The sequence below is a fragment of the Papilio machaon genome, chromosome W (assembly GCF_912999745.1).
Source record: "Papilio machaon chromosome W, ilPapMach1.1, whole genome shotgun sequence".
Lineage (NCBI taxonomy): Eukaryota > Metazoa > Arthropoda > Insecta > Lepidoptera > Papilionidae > Papilio > Papilio machaon.
The window spans coordinates 8924239-8947375 of record NC_060015.1 but is presented as its reverse complement, the minus strand read 5'-3'; the positions used below and the strand labels follow the sequence as shown (position 1 = coordinate 8947375).

Sequence of the window (23137 nt, the reverse complement as noted above, 5' to 3'; positions counted from 1 at the left end):
GCCCAGCATGGCGCGAATTACGCCTGGGAGTGAGAGGTCATCACCAATCGCCGCTACCAGAGTGCGGCGCTCTTCGGACCACGCTGTACATACCTGAAGGGTGTGTTGCGCGGTGTCCTCATCAGCGCCGCACTCGTGGCACGACGTCGTCTCTTCTCTTTGTATTCGGCAAAGGTACCGCCCGAAGCAGCCATGACCTGTAAGGATCTGTGAAAGTCTGTAATTCATCGCGCCGTGGCGCCTCCCGCACCAGTCCGAGAGCTGTGGGCGTATGGCCTCTATGGTGCGGGCGCCGTATTTGGCGTCCGCTAGGCCAGCAGCCCTCAGCTCTATGGTCATTCGCTTTCTCTCCGCCCGGGACCGGGCGAGCTCCTCTGGAGCCGGGGCTTCGCCCCGAGCTCTCTGCTCGGCCCGCTCCCGGTACGCTTCGGCCAGCACACCCGCTTCTATCTCCCACGGGGGAGTGCCGGCCAAAGCGCAGGCCGCTGCATGGCCAACCGTGCGGTAGGCCCTGCATGCGCGCACCGCAACGATGCGCTGCGGCCTGCGGAGGAGGGCCCTGTTTGGCGCGTCAAGGGCTTCTGCCCATATCGGCGCGCCGTACAGGGCCATACTGCGAACGACCATGGCGTACAGTCGTCTGACCTGCACGCCCGGACCTCTCAGGTTCGGGAGGAGCCTGGCGAGGGCGGAAGCCGCGCCGACGAGTCGGGGGGTTACCGTCCGGAAGTGATCTCCGAAACGCCAACCCCCATCGAGGATAAGGCCAAGATATTTGATCCGGGCGTTAACCTCGACCTCGTCCCCGTTGATCCGGAGGGTCGCTCCTGCGGGCACTCTCCACCTCGGCCCTTTGAAGCAAAGGGCCTCGGTTTTGTGGAGTGCCACGCGGAGTCCGAGCGCCTCGATCCTCCGGACCAACAGGGTGGCCCCGGCTTCCGCCCTCCTCTTGACCTTCCTCCAGGTGGTTTCCCGGACGGCTATCATCGTGTCATCCGCGTAGCAAATGACAGCCATCCGGGGCAGCACCTCCCCGCGGATGGCCCAGTCAAAGCCGATGTTCCACAGCAGGGGTCCTAGGACGGACCCCTGAGGAACACCGGAGGCCATCCGCCGCTCCTCTCTTCCCTCCCTCCCCATGTAGGACACTACCCGCTCTCGCAGGTAGTGTCCCACAATTCTCCGGAGATAGAGGGGCAGTTCATGGTACCGAAGTGCCTCCTCTATTACTCCGAAGGGGAGGGAGCCGAAGGCGTTGGCGATGTCAAGTGACACCGCCATCGCCCCCTGTCCCCTCTCGGCCGCATCCTTCGAGAACCTTTTCAGGGCGGTCAGGGCGTCCAGAGTGGATCGCCCGGACCGGAACCCGAACTGGTTCTCGGAGAGCTGCGGCCCTTCCGTCTCCACACGTAAGATGGCCTGATGTAACATGTACGTTCTATACTTACTAAACTATAACTTCTAAAATCCTTAATTTTTTACAGTTTCGACTATGGAGACAAATTTTGGTCGGTCAAATCCAAGTTCATGAAGTGCGAGTGCGACGCCCCGGACTGCACATATCCCACCAAGTCTACTGAAGAATAAATACTTTGTAATACTATTTTCAAATACCTTGGCGCAAAGATATATAAAAATATTTATAGCAGCTTTTTTTTTAGTATTTTTAAGCATATTTTTCTTGCTTTGTAAATATTTTGTCTATGAAATCAGTATTTATTAGTTTTGTAAATATTTATATCAATTCTCATCACAAATGAAATATAACGTTATTGAATGAAAAAAAAAATCGTTGTTTTATTAAAAAGAAACCTTGGGTCGCCCATGTTTTACTTTGTCAATAGTAACGATTTTGATCTTTAACTACAGCGTTTGTAATCCTCATAAACGTTTTATTAATGATTAAACGAACTTACCTGTAAGTGAAGTTCTATCATAATTATACGCAGAGTTTCGTCCTCGATATTAGTAACTAGAATTTATTTTACACAATGTAGTAACGCAGTAAGTGTTACCACTCATCACTTGTTTAGAGAAAGAGACAGATAGAAAAAAAAATATGGCATCCCCTTCTTTACACTTTTCCCCCTCCATGGCTCCCTCGTCACTCGTGCCGACTCCGACTCGCCGGCTCCATCATTTAGTTCAAAGCTTCTAACAGAACATTATGATATTTCCGAATTGGTTCTTTACTAATATCTTCGGACGAAACTCTGCGTATAATTATGATAGAACTTCACTTACAGGTAAGTTCGTTTAATCATTAATTATACATACTAGAGTTTCGTCCTCGATATTAGTAACTAGAATTTATTTTACACAATGTAGATGTTGAGAGTTATATGAGGAAATATCGAAATTAATATAAACACTGTTTACAATATAGTTAAATGTTTATTATTTAAACAAAATTATCAGTAATATTGTACAATTTAGTAATCACACTTGATTTGATCGACAGATAGTTCTAGCTAGAGCCGTGTTATCATTATCTATGTTAACAATAGTTCTATTGTAGAATTTGGCGAAGGTAGTGGAATTGCCACTCCATCCGGCACATTTTCTTATCGTATCTTGGCTAACGCCTGACTTATAGGCTAAGGAAGTCGCAGCATGTCTTGTGCTATGCGACGAGAAGATGGAAGTGTCGATTCCGCTATTTTTCAAAGTTAACTTAATCCAACGACTCAGCGTTTGAGCTGTTACAGAATTGTGAGGTTTCTTAAGCCCTATAAAGAGTATATCAGATTTGCGCAATTCTCTTGTTTTATTTGTGTACGCAATTAATGTTTTGGCTGGACATATTTGAGGTCGTTCTTCAAAGAACGGTAAATAAAGAGTTGGTTGATTAATACCTGCTCTAGAGGTTTTTATAAGTTCTGATATTTTAATTACTATTTGATCTGACAGGATCATTACATTATTGACATTGATCTTAGCAAGCGTTTGAGCCCTATGAGCTGTCACAAGCGCAAGCAAGGTCGTACATTTCATTGAAAGTTGGTTTAATGGCGATAAGTCGTTTGGAAAGAAGGATTCCAAATAGTTTAGAACCTTTGCCACATCCCATGTGATATTATAGCGTGGCATTGGAGGTCTAAGTCTAAACACCCCTTTACAAAATCTTTTGATACGATCATCCTCAGATATTGGCCCTAATATAAGTGCGAGGGCTGACCGGTAACTGTTTATGGTACCGTATTGGCTGCCCGAGTTAAAGCAATTGGTAAGAAAATCAATAATTACAGGAACTGATGTGTTATATAAATCAATTGCATTGTCTACACAAAATGTGTACCAGCGTCTAAAGCACACATCATATTGTTTCAATGTACTTTCTGATAAGGACGCTAACATGATATTTACCGCGGAAGGAGGGACGCAGCGCTGCAGCAGCGCCGTGCTGATAAGACTCCTGCAACCAGGGTAACGCTGGACTCTATGTTCCGGTTGCTGGAATTAGATATTATAATATGGTTAGGATTTAGTCTTATTATTTTTGATACTACAAGGTTCATAAACACAGGGTACCACGGTTGTGTAGGCCAATCTGGAACAACCATTATACCTTCAGCCTTTTCAGAAATTATTTTTCTTAGGGCCTTAAGAATTATAGCCACTGGAGGGAAGGCGTAAAAGAAGAAACCAGCCCATTTAATTGTAAATGCATCGTACGCGTATGCGTCAGGGTCCCTATTCCAAGACACATATAAGTCACATTTTTTGTTAATACGGCTCGCAAATAAATCGATATTGGGATTCCCAAATGTTTTAATTAACTTTTGATATCCATCTAATGAAATTTCCCATTCTATATCTGGGTGAGAACGTCTAGACTCTATATCCGCGGTGACGTTATCAGAGGATTTTATGTAAGAGGCTACGACAAAAATTTTGCGAGACTCACACCACTGCCATAAGTCTTTTGTAACTTTAGTAAGGTGGGGGTACTGAATACCACCCATCCTGTTTATGTAAGATACCGCCGTGGTGTTGTCTACCCTTAAAAGTATTTGACAGTCATGACAGTTCTTAGCAAATATTTTAAGAGCAAAAAAGGCTGCCAACAGCTCGAGCTGGTTAATGTGTAAAGTGCATTCTTTTTTAGACCACCTGCCACTGGCTGTCTGATCACCACAGGCCGCTCCCCACCCCTTAGTTGAAGCGTCAGAAAAGATTTCAATTAAAAAATAATCTACTTTTATACGATGGCTTGGTGTGCGTAACGCATTAAGCCACCAATTGAAATCAGAAAGCAGAGTGTCAGGAATATTCATAAATCTATTGTAATCATCATGTCCAAGTAGATTAAGATATTTAACCCGTTCCATTTGTTTAGTATACAGCCAGCCGTATTCAACGGCCGGGCAAGCGGATACTAATAACCCTACTAGCTGTGCAAATTTCCTGATTTTACAACGATTTAATTGCTTAAAATGTTCTATTTCGTGTACGATTCGATTTCTTTTTTCGGTTGGCAGGCTTACTGTCCATTTGTAAGAATCTATTATAAAACCGAGATACTTGCATGAATGGGATGGAACACGATTACTTTTCTGATCATTTATAAAAAAACCAAGAGCCTTTAACAGTTGTTCGGTAGTTTTTATGTTATTTGAACATTCCTGACGAGAATTTCCTATCAAAAAAAGATCGTCCAAATAAATTGATGAAATCAATCCACAAGAACGTAATAATTTGATTACTGGTTTCATCAATTTGGTGAAGATAAACGGAGCTGTACAGATCCCGAAAGGGAGGACATTAAATTGATATAGCTTGGAATCTAGACTAAACCTAAGGTATTTTCTAGAATTTGGATGGATTTTAATAAAAAAATATGCATCTTTCAAATCTAAGGTCGCCATAAAACAATCTTTGGAGACTAATTTTAAGGCCGTTCTGAGGTCTTCTAACTTAAAATGCTTTGTAGGTATAAATTTATTAAGCTCTTTTAAGTTGAGAATGAATCTCATGCCCCCAGCGGGTTTAGGTACCAAGAAGACCTTAGAAACGAATTGATCAGAACATGGTTCACATTCTGAGACTGCGCCTATTGACAAAAGATTATCGATCGCGTCAGAGAAGATACGTTTTTCGTCAGCATCAGTTGACACGGTGTTGGAATAACTAGATTGGTAAACTGGCGATTTAAAGGTCAATTCGTATCCGTTTACCCAGGACAAAACAGTTTTGTCTTGTGTGATCAACGACCACTGATTATAAAAATTTGCAAGACGGCCCGCATAACATACCGGATTTAGCGGCGGCGAGTCGACTTGAGCCGATGTGATGACTTGTGCGACGAGGCTGCGCGCTGACTGGCTGGTGCTGTAACCTGTGTCTTCTGGGTTGGACCCTTCGGCTGGCTGCGAGCTGAGGGTCCCGCCTTCCAGTTTAAAGTCTTCGATTTTTGCTTCTGTTTCGGAACATCCTTCATGTCAGTGCCAGACTTACAAACAGCTTTAGCCGTTTTTAAAGTTTCTGGTAAATCTAACCCGAAAAGATATTTATCTATCTTGGTTGTCGATAATTGTTCTCTAAAATCTTTCTTTAGCGAGTATAGAGCGAAATTTCTACGTGACGACGATTCACTATGCTGAATGTCGCAAAGTATACGTCCAATCTCCATTAGTTGTTTCGAAAGGTGGTTGTTTTCTTTGATCTTTAATTGAGATGTCAGCAAATGACCAATGCCAGCGATGGCCGCTGCAAGCTGTTTCTGTCTATATTCAATGGCTTTGTCTCTTTTCACCACGGTTTCTCCAGATGCTGCTTTTATCTCAGCATTAAGCATTGGAGCAGCAATCTTTGTGCAGTTAGAAGGCACTAAAAACTTTTGTATTAATTCTTGCCTTACTTGCTTTTCTAAGCCTGTTGTTGCTATATGTTCAAATCTACTAGCCACCTCCTTGTTAATTTCGTCACCGAACTCTTGAGCTACTGATGGGTCAGCGCCCAATATGTCTATTAATTCAGACAGATTGTTACCATCTTCATTTGATTCGCCAGTTTCCTCAGGACAGGGTATCAACGGCGTTCTAAAAATAATTGGTGGTATTACGTTGGATGGACCAGCGAACTGCTAGGCAGCTTCTGCGTTGCTGGCCGGGGCAACAGCAGGTGTCAGTGGTGGCGCATCGGGCGGTACGTCTTCGTGTGCAGATGCGGCTGTTTCACGGTCTGGAAGAACGAGGGTATATCTATGTATACACACGTAAACAATATGCCGCCAGGCAAGATAGAAAATGTAACGAAACAGTCTCACAGACTGGTCTGAGTACATGACATCTTTGTTAAATGCGGCGGAATGGTCCTATAGACCAACCTGGGTGCATTTAGAAGAAGTTGTACAAATAGGATGGCATTTTTATTGTAATGCGGCGGAATGGTCCAAATACCACCCTGAGTGCATTATTTTTGTATATGCCGATAAGTATCATGTGGCGAAACAGTCCCGAAGACTGATCTGAATACATGGATTTTTTTATAATGCGGCGAAATAGCCCTATAGGCTACTCTGAATGCATTATTATATTTGTACAAAAAAAGAGGGTAGTTTTTAGAAACTAACCTTTTCGATAATCCGAAATTATCTGCTCGCTCTTCGAAGATGGCGTCGAGGAACTGGATGTGGAACTCGAAGATGATTCCGAACTACGTCGTATACGACGTGCTATGTTCAAATGTCTTTCGAGTTCCTTGAGGCGTTTCGAAAGAGATTCGACACTTTCCTCGTTTTTCCGTTTCGGCATGTTGAAAACAGTTACGTTGCACCGTCGAGAACACGAACTTTTGATACAAGTGGAGTGGTTGAGCACTAAAATGCGAATGGATGATGGAGCCGGCGAGTCGGAGTCGGCACGAGTGACGAGGGAGCCATGGAGGGGGAAAAGTGTAAAGAAGGGGATGCCATATTTTTTTTTCTATCTGTCTCTTTCTCTAAACAAGTGATGAGTGGTAACACTTACTGCGTTACTACATTGTGTAAAATAAATTCTAGTTACTAATATCGAGGACGAAACTCTAGTATAATTAATTCTAACTGGAAGATCGTTGATGTACAGCGAAATTAAGTACCCATATGTGGATTATGTAGTTGTAGTTGATATATAAAGACGGCTCGATATGTCCCAAGCGGTGTATGCCGTCTTTAATTTAAAAATATATACAAATTAAAAATAAAAAAGATTATCTGTGCTATGAGACCCGCTACCCGCTGAAAGTTTTTTTTATTTTTGCCATGGACGAAACAACCGAGCTTATATTTTCTTTGACAATTAGCTATGGCAAATGACAACTAATCTTTGACCATATTTCAAATTGTTTTTAACGGTTTGTAAATAAATCAAGTTTTGAAATTTTCACATAAATGTTTTCTTTCCAATACTGTGATAAAAGTTTACTATATGTGTTGATTATAGTGAGTTTCACGCTGTAAAAAAACTGAGAATACAGTAAACCATGACTGAAAACACGGAATCCAATATTAATAGCATCAAATTAGCGCCGATGCCCATGTCGGCGTTGATTGCAAATTTGTGGCCTTTGCAGACACAGGACTTTACACCGGATTCTAGTTTTTCATCTTGTGACAGTGATGATTCTGACTGTGAAACGATTGCTACGAAAAGTCCCAATGTTCCGAAATATACGACTCCAACGACTAAATTAAAACCAACCAACAACTACACATCGGACAAGAAATTAAGGTCTACTAACAAAGAAAATACTTTTGAAAATTGGTTAAAGTCAAATAAAACATACCCAAATAAAGAAAATAGAATTATCCAAAGTGTCAATGAAAATGCTAAACTGTATCAAGGACCATCTAAAGAAACAGCCAAACGATCTGCATTAATTCCTCAACAGACAAATATTCAAACGCAGGAAAAAATAGGTACAGCTATCAAAAAAACTCCAGAAATATTAAAGCAACAACAACAGCAGAAACTTAAAAGTGCAACACCGAAAATTAAATCTGGCATTCGCCACTTTACCCCTGGCTCTTCACGTAAGAGTCAGAGCAAAACACTCATTCAAAATGTAATTCAAAACAAAAAAGATAAAGTCAGGTGTGAATTATTCTCTAGTGATCAAAACAAAGATGAAGTACAGACAAAGCCGAGCCAGAGGGCAGCACATCTTTTTGCTACACCTGCACCGGGGCCGGCAGCTCCACAAACTCCTGCTGCAGTATCAGCACCAAGTTCAGTTGTAATTTCAACCCCAGTAGTAACTTCAGTCCCAGTGTCAACTGCAGTGTCATCTGTAGTGTCAGTCCCAGGATCAGCTGCAGTCTCAATACCGGTTTTAGGATCTCTTCCAAATCCGGTCTCTGCACCAGTTTCAACACCAATCTCGGCTTCAGTTTCTAAACAAATTTCAGTTCCTATTCCAGCACCAGTCCCAGAGACACCATTGAACAGGACGCTGATGCCTGTTGCATGTGTTCCCACACCCTCATACCCTGAGGGTATAAAGGCATATAATACTAAAGTAACATTTAACACAATACAAGTTAAAGATAAAAAATATTTATTGCTGAAGAAGTTGGGTGTAGGTGGCTCCAGTGAAGTTTATAAAGTAAGTTTATTGTACATTTTATGTAAGTACTAGCTGTTGCCCGTGACTCATTCCGGACGGAATTAAAGAAAACATAGGTAGCCTGTGTCATTACAGACTGATATACATCTATGCCAACTTTCATCAAGATCTGTTGAGCTGTTGTGTAGATACCTTCAAACAAACATCCATCCATCCGTCCTAACATACGCATATAATATTTCATACTTGTATTACTCTCTTTGTGTGCAGTCAATGCTAGTTGTTAAATTTTTATCAATACTAATTTTCCACAATTGCAGGTGGTAGAGTTAGGTACAACAGGTGAATATGCAATGAAGACAGTATATCTGGGGTCGGACCAAGACTTGGCTCAGGGCTATGTCAATGAGGTGCGCCTTCTGCGGGAGCTGCAGGACTCTGTAAGAGTCATACGATTGTATGATTAGTGAGTCTGATATTTCTATTTTAAACTTATAAACAAAACAACAGTGTGATCACTTTAGTAATATCAATGAATGGATCAATGAATGCCATTGCTTGGAGATAACAGCTTTTGCATCGTTCCAATAGTAAATTTCTGAATTCTGAATGAAATGAATGAAAATGAAAAAATTCTGAAAAATTCTAATGTGGGGGAATACCACTGCGCAATGCACATCTCAAGGTCAACTGAATAAAGATTGAAACAGCTTTTAAGTTTTTTTTTTTTTTATTTATTGTAATCATGATGTTTCAGTGAGTATGACCGCAGCAACCAAGTGCTACGCATGATATTAGAGGCGGGTGAGACTGACTTGGCGGCGCTGCTGCGTGACCGCGGCGCCGCCCTGCCGCCAGCGCTGCTGCTGCACTACTGGGAAGAGATGTTGAATGCTGTGCTCTTTATACATGAACAGGGTGAGCTTTAAATATAACCCAACACTGGTAGTAAATGTTACAAAAATGCCATAGCTTTAATCCAGTTAAGTTTTTGGACTTGTTTATTTTTTTAAATTATGTTTTCTGCAATTCAACGAAAGCTGATTGTGATACAGGCGTTATCCACGCGGACCTGAAGCCTGCAAATTTTGTGCTGGTGTCGGGGCGGCTGAAACTCATCGACTTCGGCATCGCTTCGGCCATCAGCAGCGACGCGACCAGCGTGGTGCGCTCGCAGGCCGCCGGTACCTACTCCTACATCAGCCCGGAAGCGCTCATGGGCGGCGCCGGTGGCTACGGCTGCGCCGATGACGCCTCTGCCGCGCCCATCAAGGTAACCTTTACTATATAGTATCAGATGGGATAAATTCCATCCAGATGACTATTTTCAAAAGTTAATTTTATTTTTATTATCAGATCTCGTTCAAATCGGACGTGAGGTCGCTGGGCTGCATTCTGTACAGCATGGTGTACGGCCGCACGCCCTTCTCGCACATCCCCAACTTGGCCAAGCTGGCCGCCATCCTCGACCCCAACCATCGCATCGACTACCCGCCCGCGGACCGTTAGTATTTCATATTGACTGGAAAAGGAATATTTTCTTAGTTTTTTTTGTTTGTTTTTCAACGTATTATTATTTGCAGACTTGCCGCCGACACTGATAACGTCGCTGAAGTGGTGCTTGACGTACAACGCGCGTGAGCGTCCCTCTGTACAGCAGCTGCTGTCGTTCCGTCATATGGCGGGCGCGCGTCGCCCCCTGCCCGCACCTCTCATACAAAAGCTACGCCCTCACATCACACAAGACGAGCTCGAGCTGCTGCAGCGCGCTCAACTCTAGCACATTGACATCAAAGAGGCACAACAATAACCTAACAAGCTAGCTTTACTCACTCGCACTCTGACGTCACAAGATAAACCAAGGAGGTGCAATTTGATTACCAAAATATCAATTCAAAGTAGCGTCATGTAAAAAAAGCTTTTATAACTGATGCCTGATACATCCTTTGATAACCCCAAAAAGTCAAAGTTTGAATGATCAGTGATCATTTATCTAGAGGGAGTATACGTCGCTATATATGACGTCCAAGCGTTGGAAACGAGACCGAGTATCAATTAAATTATTTATACATATCTAATATCACCAATACATGAGTTATTATTTCAAGTATATAAACCTTATAAAAACTTTTATTCGTTTGAAAAGCGCAAAGTAACGCTTCGCATAATCTTAGTTGTAAATATTTTAATTATATAATATATATTGTAATTATAAAATATATGAAATTATAGTCATTGTGTACTTTGTAATTTATAATAAATGCGGGCTCGTCGTACGATGTCCAAAGTAGAAAAAAACACTTTTTTTTAACCCTTAAATGCTCGTCAACCTTTTTATTGTAAAACCAGAATATTTTTGTTTGAGATTCAAACGCTTTATTTAACTAAGTGAGGGATCAATTTATCCATAAAAATGTATAATTTTGAAGGGTAGATGAAATTGTCGTAATCAAAGGAAACAATATGACATTTTGATAATATTTTATTGATTTAATAGTGAATACAAAATATAAATTAAATGTATCGAAGTGAATAACTTTTGACAATAAATAATTTTAAAATAATTAAATTTAAACAACAATACTTTTCTTAGCTAGCGAATGCTAAAGTGATAAGATTTGAATGCAAAATTTCAATGTAAAACTTTAGTCTGAAATTCAGCAATGGTTAGTTTCTTATCCCTCTGCTTATTTCAGAGGGAAGGAAGCCAGGACCCACACTGACGCATACCTTAAGGTAAGCAAACTAATTCTACACAGACCAGTAGTTTAATTTGAGAGAAACATCGTAAAAAGTGAATGGTTCAGTTATCAATACTAGCAAGACTAATATTTCTTAATAAATGCTATTCAACATTCAGTCGTAGATATTGGAAGAAGTTAAATCGAATATGAAAGCGTGCTAAAGCACAATACAAATCGGGTGAGGATTGAAAGAAAAAGCGACATATGATATAAGCTTAATTTTAATAAGAAACTGGTCGTGATGTTGGCGGCAGGCTGTATGGGAATTAGTTCTGGAAGACAGCTGCGCGTGAAGTCGATGTAGTCGAGCGCGTTGGGGATGGGCCGCTCGGTCTTCGGCTCCACGTAGGGCTTCATGCGCGCCACGCAGTAGTCCGCCATCTCCTTGGTCAAGTTCTGAAAAAGAATATCATGTTAAAACTCTTTTACATTTGCTAATCTTCTATATATATAAAAATGAATCCCTATATCCCTTGGTCACGCCATCACGCGTGAACGGCTGGACCGATTTCACTTTTTTTTTGTGTTTGTTATTGTCAGGAGAAGGAAAATCAAGATGGATGGATAATAATTTAATATTAGTAAGATGTAGATGTTAGTATAATATTAATAATGTTTGTTTGAAGGTATCTCCAGAAAAGCTTAACAGATTTTAATGAAATTTGGTATAGATATAAAACATAATCTGGAAGAACATATAGGCTACAAATTAAGTTTTTTTAATTCCGCGCAGACGAAGTCCCGGGCGACAGCTAGTTAATACAACTCCGAAAGACTACAAAGTAATACAGAAAAATGGTGATAGTGGTATTCTGGTGTACTGACCGCATATAGCTCATCCTTGGTGACGTATGCTCGGTCCTGGTGCGCGGTGATGGCGCGGAAGGCATTCTCGATCTCCTCTGAGGAGTGCACGTTCTCCGTCTCCTTGCTGATCATGAACGCCATGTACTCCTGCAGCGACACCTGACCGTCGCGGTTCGGATCCACCACATCTACAACACAACGTATTAAACTTAGTTTTATTTATTAATTCTATTAGAGTAAATAACAAGGCGAGAGCGTCGGTGGCTCAGGGGTTAAGCACTTGACTTGCAATCTGCAGGTCCTGGGTTCGAATCCCGCCATGTACCAATGTGTTTTTCGATTTTCGATTTACATATGTACCTTTATCCGACGTTGTTATAGTGAAGGAAAACATCGTGATGCAACCTGCACATATCTGAGATGAAATTCAATGATATGTATGAAGTAAACCAACCCGCACTTGGCCAGCGTGGTTGACTATGGCCTAGTCACTCCTAACTTGGGATAGGCTCTGAGCCCCTCGGTGGGGACGTATAATAAGTTCTCGAAGAGTCGAGAAGGTCTTGACCATGAGTTTTTAAAAGGGTCGGAGCCTACGGTTATAAAAATTTTTAAGTTGTGAGAATTCTAAATACTGACTGAGTATAGCCTCGAACTCTGGGTCGGGCTGTCCTTCCTCGACCATGGGCAGATCGTAGCCGAGCGCGCGCAGACATGACTTGAACTCGTGGTGGTTGAGGCGGCCTGAGCGGTCCTTGTCGAAGTGTTTGAACATCATCGAGAATTCCTTCAGCGCGTCCTCACTTACACCTACACACAGTTAATAAGACAATTAGATATTATTATCATTAGAAATGACATATTTAAGTTAAATGTTACAAGTGATGTTTGTGTTGTACCGGAGTGGTTCCTGGCCTGTATCTGCTGCTCGAGGTTGTGCTGCATGCGCATCGAGAGCTGGTCGAGCTGGTCCCACTGCTGCGCCAGACCCACAGTGCTGTGCTCCGTGTAGCGGTTGTCCAGGATCAAATGCTCCTCCAACGCAGCGCCTGAACAAAACACGTTTTTAAAGTTACGTAAAAAAAAACTTGAGAGGTGTGTTGGGACACCCGGATGGAACGAAGTTCCTTTCTATTAATTAGTGAAGGAACCAATGTTTATTCTATGAATAAAAAACTTAAGTCTTCACAAGAAGTACATTTTATTTCTATGAATTTTCGTTATATATTGTCACGTCGTTGCCATGGTTACTATAGCAAAAAGTGTCGTGACAACTTTTCGTAAGAATTTTTTCCGTCTAGCCCCCTTTCACAACGCGCGATAAGGAACTTCGTTCCAAAAGTGCCGACATTTTTATGGCTTTTGTTAATCAAAATAAGAGGACATATGAATGTAGCATGTTGCAGCAGTATCATAACATGTATTGTAACATGTGTGTTGTGTTTATCAGGACATCGATGATGGAGGGCACTGGTTCGTTGGAGCAGCAGCTGGCGGCGCTGCGGCAGCGCGCGGGCGAGGTGCGCGCGCGCCGAGCTGATCTGCGACGTCTGGAGGAGCTCGGTATGTCATACATACTGCAAACTAGATACAATATACGAAGATAGCAAGAAGATTAGTAATTTTTGAGTAATTGGAACGAAGTTCCTTATCGCGCGTTGTGAAAGGGGGCTAGACGGAAAAAATTCTTACGAAATTTTTCCGTCTATTGTCTATTGTCTATTGTCATTTGACTTGGCACGTCTCCGACGTGCCAAGTCAAATGACGAGTACAATTATGTATTTAATTAGGTAGTGACGTCATCACTTACGTGAGCATTGATAGCCTTGTCAAAGTCCTCGTGCTTCTTGATGAGCTGTTCCACGTTGTCTGCACCAGCGGAGTCGGCCTGGTCTTCCGGCTGATCGGCAGGAGCGAGGAAAGCCTCACGCGCACCCATCCATCCTTCTGCCTGCTCGCAATCGCGATAGAAGAGCTGCAGCTCCAGGTTCTGGTCCAGCTTCATACGACGCGCCACCCACGCCCTAAAGCAAATTGTCACATTATTAATTGAAATCCATTATATTCATATTGCAACGGTCGTATCAATGGCGAAGAAATTAATTTTTAAATTTTGCCCTTAATTTAGGGACAATATTTGAGTTAAAATATGAATTTAGATCAAACCTCTAAGCTAGAGTCTAAAGTCCATTCACATTTATTTCTTTGTATAAATAAAAAAAATAACAATTATGCTATAACACAATATATTTATAGCATTTACAGTTAAATTATTATTTTTTGGTAGTAGATATAATTTTTAAAAGCTTTAAAATTACTAATATTTCAATACGTGTTATATTTCAACTGGTGATGACGTCATCAAGTCAGAAAGAGGTTTTATATCTAACTTCAAACTTTCGTGGTTTTTACTAATATAAATATATAAGAAACGGCAACTGTGCCGAAATATCGGGAGCTCAAACAGCCTAATCGTGGTAAGAATCCCGTTTCTTACGAACAGTATATTAGGTCTTATATCATTTACTAATGAGAGACAAACTTCTCAAGCTCCTGTCTGGCGTCTCCCATTGCATTGAGCTTCTCCTGTATGTCGACGCTAGCGTAATGGCCGCCCTGCAACAGCTGTTGCCCGAACAACTCCAACGCTTGGAATGTGCCCGCGCGTGCGTCCATCTCTGTGCGGTGTTCCTACACCAAAACATAAATTACTTTGTAGCACATTTATAAGTTAATTCGCGAGTTTCAACTGCCGAAAAAACTGTACTAAAACGTAAATGTTGTCACAAGCAATGACAAGAGATGTCAAAGTTTTTGTACAAGTTTTACGCCAGCACTTAGGGTAAGAGAACGAATAAAAGACATGTTAAGTGATAAAACTACAGCAGTATATCCTGTTAAAAAAGCCGTTATTAAAACAACATTCTATACTTCGCCCTAAAGCAGATATTTCCAGAATTTACTAGATTTATATTGTGTTTTAAATATTCAAGGTTTATTTATCGTGGCTATGATATTGACCAAGGATAAGTCAACATTTTTTATAAGAACATTGAAAACCTAGAAAGTAGAGTAATCATACGAAGGCGCTTTGTATATAAAACATTTTTGCACAACACTGAAAACCATTAATGAACACAAAAAGAACAGTAAAATCCATCGACAATAGCATAATGAATGAATTAATTTGTTATATTCGATACTAAATTAAGCCATTTTTAAATTCCTACGACAACATCGATTAAAAATTACAAAAAAAGTTAACAATAATTTCTTCCTGTTAGTTATTTTTTTACTTTATTTTTAGTATGTACTTTTTTTTTTTTAGTAATTATTCAAACTAAAAATAGAATGTTCTAGAAGAATGTGTCGTATGAAGAACTATGAAGAATATTGTGTGAGATGTATATGTATAGTTTAGGCGGCGGGCACACGTGCGTGCATCTGACCTGCGGCATAATGCCGTACCGCGCGTCTATCTCCAGTCGCTGGCTCTAGAACACACACGCTCCGTTACTAACTCAATATATTTATCTATGGATTGCTTTTAACACCAATCAGTGAATTTTACTAATATTATAAATGCGAATGTGTAGATGGATGTTTGCAGAGCTGGGCATTAACTCGTTAATCCGTTAATCGTTAATTAACGAAGTTAACATTTTGCTTAACGGATTAACTTTTAAGTTAACTTCAAAAAGTGTTAACGCTTTTGTTAACTTCCGTTAAATTCAACTTCCGTTAATAAAAGTCCGTTAATCGTTAAATTAGAAACTTGGAGACGTGCTGTCATTTTGTTTAAATTACGCGCCACGCCACGCTCGTAAGTTCAGCTATGTTGGGCGACTGTCGGCGACTAGAATGGTGAACGAACGAGTTGATAATTGATATATGGGAAGTTCGCGTGCAAGTGTGATGCATCAGAGCGTCCGGGAAAGACGTGACCAACAGGACAAAATGAAAAGAAGGTTCGAAATAGCATATTTCATAACGAGTCTATAAAAGCACGAGTACGTAATAGCCCACATTCCGAACGCTCTTCGTCCCTGCAATACGCCACTTTTTGAGCAACTGTATTAAAAACACTTTTTTACTCGTGCTTTTTCGTTACTTTTCCAAACTCGTGCGTTCTCTTTCCCAACTGTCAAAATAATGTCTATTAAAAAGAAAAAACCAACCACGAGGTTTTTACAAAAAAAAATGGTTGGATTTTTATGATACATGCAAATATTTCTAAAAAGAAGCTCCTAATTTGTTACAATATCAGATTTAATGATTTGATTCAATGAATTAGGTTGGTTTCATTTTATTTCATCTCATTAAATTTCATTTTCATTTCATATCAATAAAAATAATCTACTGAAAACTTGGCTGTTTGGGCATAGTTCCCTTTGCCTACCCAGAATGGGTGAAGAAAACAAAAAATCTCTGTTTGCATTCTTTTACGATTGGCGCTATTTTCCAAACATTTTAGTTAGTTGAGTTTATTGTGTTTTTATTATTATGTTAAATTTTTTGCTTCATTTTTTCGCAACTGTATTAAAATAGAGTTTTTATAATTAAAATAATCAAATAAATATTTTAAACAAGTGTCGCCACAATAAGTGTGAAATTAGTATGTTTAATTTTGGTATGGTTAACTGTTAACGATTAACTTTAACTTGCGTTAAATTTTCGAGAATTTAACGCTTTAACGATTAACGAAGTTAAATTTTTAATTAACGAATTAACGATTAACGAAGTTAACTTTTCGATTAACTGTGCCCACCTGTGGATGTTTGTTACAAGATATCTACAGAACGGCTGTATGGATCTCGCTGAAATTTGACACGGATGTAGAACATAGTCTGGAAGAAGGCTACTATGTTTTTTTTTTAATTCCGCGCGGACAGAGTCGCAGTAGATAGCTATATTTTTATAATAGGGCAGAAATAATTTTACGCTTAGTTGTATTGTACAATCTTTGCTAAAACTGTAGAAATATAACAAAATAAATTTACAATAGAAGATTTTGTAATCTGTAAATTTTTATATAAAACCTTAAATTATGAAATCAGTGGAACTGCAGTCTAAATGAATCCTATATATATTTTACGAGGTAATATGATTGTTGAAGGCTGCTTCCGTACAGATTCATGTGGGTACTGACCTGGTGCCTCTCGAGCAAGGCCTCAGCACCAGTCACGTCATTGGCCAGCTCCTCCGAGCTCACCAGTGCCATCATCGAGTTGATCCAAGCCATGAGGTCACGGTAGTCCGACAGGAATCTGTTTATTTTAAAAATATTTTATAAACAGAAAATTTGTGTACGAAAAAATTTTGAAATTTTACTAAATCTCATCAGTAAAATGATTTTAGCATAGAAATTAATAAAGAAATTTAGAAAAAAATTATTATTTTTATTTACGTCTCTCGGTACGTTTTCGCTAATTAAATATAAAAGATGTCGGAGACAGGCGACATGAGTTGTGTATCTAACCTCTGCAGGTCGTAGGAGTCGAGCAGCTTCTCCTTGCGAGCGTTGGCTCGCGCCTGCAGCTGCTGCCAGGCGTCGTTGATCTCGCGCTGCTTGCTGTATGTTGCATCGGCGCAGTCGCCGTGCGTCGCCATCAGACGGTTGGCTGTATCGTCCAATTGCCGGATCTTATCACCAAGCGCGGCCAGATCGCGTTCCAAGCCCTCGTGTTTACCTGGTTAAAATTTAAAGTAATGTTTAGCAAAAGAAAATGATGAATATCAAAATTTCATAAATGTAAATACATATTACGTTCAAAGTATAATTTTTGAGTGCTTACGTTGCAATGTCTGTACTGAGCGCAGGTCCTTGCCGAGATCGTCGGTGGCGAGCGCGGCCTCCTTCTCCGCGATCCAGTCCTTGGTCTCGTCCACGTCGCGGTGGAAGCGCTGCACCTCGTGCGCGCTGCCCAGCTGCGCCGCGCGCTCCGCAGTCAGTTGTTGCAACGATGTCCATTTTGAATTCAACTCCTGTTATAATATTATGACCATTAAAACACTCAATAACAAGAATAAAACACATTTTATAATCCAAGAAATAAAAAAAAAACCTTCATAAACATACCTGCATCTGAGTCTTGATCTTGAGCGCGGCCTCGGTCTGTCCGACAGTCATAAGCTGCACGGCGATCTCATTCATCTCGGCGAGGCGCACCTCATTGGCGCGAAGGTCGTTCTGGAAGTCGTCGAACTTCTTCTGCATCACCTCCACCTGCTCCAGGTCCTCGCCCACATCCTGCACCTGCGCGTGCATCTCCTGCACAACACAGTCAAATTAAAATACTTCTTAATTCGACCAAAAAAAAAACAAAAAACAAAATAGACTAAAAAAAAAGAAATCAGTAAGACAATATTTGTACCTTGTCTTTGATCCATGTTGCCAGTTCAGCAGCTTCTCGTACGAGCACGTAAGCCTTCACAGTTTCGTTCAGCTTGTTCTGTCTCTCGCGCGCCAACCCCAATAAGTTGTCATACTGGCCCTCGATCTAACAACACAAAACCAAGAATTACATTCGTTATAGTGTTAGGTAACAGACATTGAAAAACGATTTCGCATTTATACTTTTTAACGAAACAATAAAAAATTCTCCTGGTGAGGTTTGTACCTGGTTCTGTCGGGCAGCAATAGAGCTGGAGTCAGCGAGATTCTGCTGCGAGGAGGAGAGGCCGGCGTCGATCTTCTTTACATAGGCGGCCGGCACGAAGCCCTGCCGGTCGTTTACCTCCACCTTCCACCAGTCCTGGTGAACAATATACCATTAATAACATCACCAACGTTCCCATGTCGTAGTTATACATATAAAATATCAATAATATGAAGGTTTGCGTCTCTTTACTGTAATAATATCTAAGTAGGTACAGGTATACGAAGTATTTATTCAGAAAACATTCACAAATGTGCTAAATCGTGATCTTACAATTCATATACATTATCTAATATATAAAATTCTCGTGTCACAGTTTTCGTTCCCGTACTCCTCCGAAACGGCTTGACCGATTCTCATGAAATTTTGTGAGCATATTCAGTAGGTCTGAGAAAAAAAAAAGAGAAATAGATGTTGGCCGATGCAACATCTATTTTTCATTTTTTTTTAACTGCGCGCGGACGGAGTCGCGGGCGACAGCTAGTTTGTATATAGAAAATAACACCACTTATATTTAATAACAATTTTAGCAAATATAGTTTAATAAAATAAAAATAATTGTTTTCTTTTTTCAATTCATTTTAAACATTACAAAACACAAATCTAATAACTCTAATTCTTATTTGATTAAATTATATAAAAACACCAATATGCTAAATTCCAACTTATTTAAAACATAATAAAGTTTATTTTTCAACAAAACTCACATGCGATAAAATATCATTATCTTTCTTCCTGTCGCTAACGAAAACATTCTCAATGATCACCGTCAACAACCAACTGAGGACTATCATATTAATTACACAAGCCTCATACAATCACTGATATGTATCTACATATATTACTGAGATAATTCCCAACCCCATTCTACCTAGCGAGTACAGACCGATATCAATTCTGCCTTTTCTTTCCAAAATCATAGAATCAGTTGCCCTCACTCAAATAAATGACTTCCTCACTAATGCCAAAGTGTTTAATCCCTTCCAGTCCGGTTTCCGCAAAGGTCACAGTACTACAACAGCTTTATTAAAAATTACTGAGGATATTCGTTCCAACATGGAACTTAAAATGATAACAGTGCTTGTCCTTGTCGATTTCAGTAGCGCCTTCAATGCTGTCGACCACGATCTCCTTCTAGCTCTTTTAAGCCAGCTGTGTTTCTCTTCCTTCTCCGTTGACTGGTTCAGTTCATATCTGCGTGGTCGCAGCCAAGCTGTTCGATGTGGTCATACTGTGTCCGACTGGCTTGAAGTAGACACGGGCGTCCCCCAGGGCGGATTACTGTCCCCTCTCCTTTTTTCTCTCTTTATAAATCTGCTTTCCCCTCATCTCAAAAGCAATTACCACATGTATGCCGATGACCTGCAACTATATAGTGCTGCATCAGTCAATGACCTAAATTCTGCTATACTATCACTGAATAATGATCTATCTCGTCTCCAAAAGTGGTCTGAAGCATACGGCATCGTAATTAACCCACACAAATGCCAAGCAATCATTATAGGTAGTTCCCGCCAGTTAACTAAAATCATTACTGATGACATCCCGTCCCTTTCACTCAACGGTTGTGTCATCCCGTTTACGAGCACAGTCAAGGATCTGGGTGTCATTATTGACTCCGAGCTGCGATGGTCAGCCCATGTCAAAGAAATTTGTCGCAAATTCTATGCATCTCTCCATTCTATCATCCGATTTAAACACTTCCTTCCCGTCAAAACAAAGCTTACTTTAGTAAATTCCCTTCTTCTTCCCATTATTGATTATGCCGACGTTTGTTTTATTGATCTAAATACCGACTTACTGAATAAGCTTGATAGACTACTTAATAACTGCATACGATATATTTATGGCCTCCGCAAGTTCGATCATGTGTCGGATTTCCGATCAAAACTAAAATGGCTGCCCATCAGAGAACGTAGGAACGTTCGTATTCTCTGCACTCTTTACTCAGTATTAAATGATACAAATTACCCCACTTATTTAAAAGACCTCTTCAAATTCCTGTGTGAAAATCACGAGCTTTCTCTTCGGTCCTCTGATAATCTTTTACTATCCACGCCTATTCATCACTCGTCCTTCTTGGATAAATCCTTCTCTGTGACAGCTGTTAGACTGTGGAACGATCTTTCACCTAACATTAAAACAGCCTCCTCCAAGAATATTTTCAAGCGTCTGATTCGGCATCATTATGTTATGAGACTCCATTCATAAGAAGCCTTCTCGCTATTATTGTACTTATTAATCTAGAGTTCGTATTTATCTTATTCTCTTTCTTTTACATATACAATATTTATAAATTTAAACTTACTTTTTTTGTAATGTATTACTGTATTACATAATATCTGTATTAGTAAAATAGTATCTTCAATTCATATCTGCCCTGCACATAATTATACTTTCCTCTCATATACCGGATGACTGGTAGAGAATGCCTTTAGGCATTAAGTCCTCCTTGTACTTATAAAAGTGCTAAAGAATAAATAAATAAATAAATAAATAAATAAAATAATATATAAAATAAATACATAATTATCATGGATTATTTCGGAGACTTTCGCGCTGTGTACGAGCCTCGATATAAATGAGCGAGCGTCTGATTATGTAAATGTATGAAGGCGGTAACGAGACGAATCCCAAACAATGTGAATAATGATAAATGTTTTACTTTGAATTATTACTCAGAAAATTGGAATGTTATGTTAAAATGATAATAAATGGCCATCGTAACATATGTGTTCTATAGACTTATGTTCTCCGACAGACATTCACGTATAAAGTTGAATTTATATTTAGTGTCAAATAGGAATTGACCCTAATAATTGTAACTGCAATTACCACGGCATCAAAACATTATTTATAACAAATTTTATAGGATGGTACGTTTTCATGGAAGTTTAGAAATCTCTTTAAATCAAATAACTAAAATTAAATTTATAATGTGTACTTTTATAAATGTATAAACCTAATAAATTATTTTAAAACAAAGACTGAGAAATATATTTTGTTCCATACATCTTACTAATATTATAAATGCGAAAGTTAAGATGGATGCTTGTTTGAAGGTATCTCTAGAACGGCTCAACAGATCTCGATGAAATTTGGCACAGATGTAGATCATAGCCCGGAAGAAGTAGCCTATGTGGCTACTTATAAAGTTTTTTTTAATGCCGCGCGAACAGAGTCACGGGTGACAGCTAGTATAATCTAAACATAGATTCGCGTATTTATTTTTCAGCTTCATAGATAGGACCGTTGAAATGTTTTGAGAAAATTTTAATTCAAGAATTTACACAAATATTTAAGCTCTTTTTGCTGTTTTGCTCACCTAAGTAAATAAGTCCAAGGGATGATTAAGTGTTGTTACCTTGTTATTGGAGTTGAGCAGTGTGAGTACGTCGCCTCGTTTCATGGAGACTTCACGCGGCGACTTCTCCGCGTAGTCGTAGAGTAAGAGTAAGAGTAGTATAGCGCTGCAAACTTAATTATGAGACACGGTTTTCTTAAAAAATTGGCAAAAGAATCAAACAAACGACAAAAATAATTGGACTTGAACTGATAGCAATTACTTCATATGTATGAAGTATGAAGCAAGCAAAATTGGACGACTTGCAAGAAGAGAGAGCGCGAGTTGGCTTAAAAATCAACGCGCGGAAGACTCAAGAGATGCGTACTGAGGGAAGTAACACGCTACCACTGTCACTACGGGACGTCAACATCGAGCAAGTGCAGATGTTTACTTACCTCGGTAGTGTCGTGTCCAACTCTGGAGGAACCGACGAAGATATCACCTCTAGAATACCCAAGGCCAGGGCCACCTTCCCCCATATGGCAGTCTAAGAAGCTTACGCACCGAGTGAAGACTAAAATATTTCGATCTAATGTAAAATCCGTACTGCTATATGGATGCGAAACCTGGAAGGTGACAAAAGCTTCAACACAGCGGGTCCAAGTCTTCATCAATCGCTGCCTCCGACAGATCCTAGGAATCTTCTGGCCAGATACGATCCGCAACGAAGAACTCCTTGCACGTTGCAGAGAACAGCCGATTGGTCAACAAATAAGACGCCGCAAGTGGTTATGGATTGGCCACACGCTTCGTCGGGACCCCAGTCATATTCCCAGGGAGGCCCCGGAGTGGATCCCGCTAGGAACAAGAAGACGTGGTCGCCCTAAACAAACCTGGCGGCGCTCAGTGGCAGCCGACATGAAGACAGTCGGGCTGACATGGCTCGAGACCAAACGCAGAGCCCAAGATAGAGTGAGCTGGCGACGTACTGTGGACGCCCTCTGCCCCACTACGGGGACATAGGACTTTAAGTAAGTAAGTAACATCAATTATATAATTAGAAACGCTTCAAAGGGGCTTAATATTTTACGTT

The 23137-nt window shown here is 40.4% G+C and overlaps 3 protein-coding genes across 3 annotated transcripts; 1 reads left to right on the top strand and 2 right to left on the bottom strand.

The window, feature by feature from the left end:
- Window positions 1–2439: 2439 nt before the first annotated feature.
- LOC106710312 lies at window positions 2440–6755 on the bottom strand. Its single transcript, XM_045685650.1, has 5 exons — window positions 6575–6755; window positions 6402–6469; window positions 5620–6082; window positions 5256–5419; window positions 2440–3453 (listed from the first exon to the last, which is right to left on the bottom strand). Exons 1-5 carry the CDS (start codon window positions 6753–6755, stop codon window positions 2440–2442), a joined length of 1890 nt encoding a protein of 629 aa, XP_045541606.1.
- A 600-nt stretch (window positions 6756–7355) lies between these two features.
- LOC123723209 (dual specificity protein kinase Ttk-like) lies at window positions 7356–10687 on the top strand. The gene is made up of 6 exons (XM_045685775.1): window positions 7356–8586; window positions 8868–9013; window positions 9305–9465; window positions 9603–9820; window positions 9904–10051; window positions 10131–10687. Exons 1-6 carry the CDS (start codon window positions 7465–7467, stop codon window positions 10325–10327), a joined length of 1992 nt encoding a protein of 663 aa, XP_045541731.1. The 5' UTR covers window positions 7356–7464; the 3' UTR covers window positions 10328–10687.
- Window positions 10688–11103: 416 nt separating this feature from the next.
- Window positions 11104–22201, bottom strand: LOC106707582 (spectrin alpha chain). Its single transcript, XM_045685649.1, has 14 exons — window positions 22123–22201; window positions 18720–18854; window positions 18474–18599; window positions 18179–18370; window positions 17895–18084; window positions 17579–17789; window positions 17249–17366; window positions 14642–14790; window positions 13910–14123; window positions 13350–13362; window positions 12998–13147; window positions 12738–12908; window positions 12117–12286; window positions 11104–11687 (listed from the first exon to the last, which is right to left on the bottom strand). The coding sequence occupies exons 1-14, from the start codon at window positions 22165–22167 to the stop codon at window positions 11427–11429; spliced, it is 2145 nt and encodes a 714-aa protein (XP_045541605.1). The 5' UTR covers window positions 22168–22201; the 3' UTR covers window positions 11104–11426.
- Window positions 22202–23137: the final 936 nt, after the last annotated feature.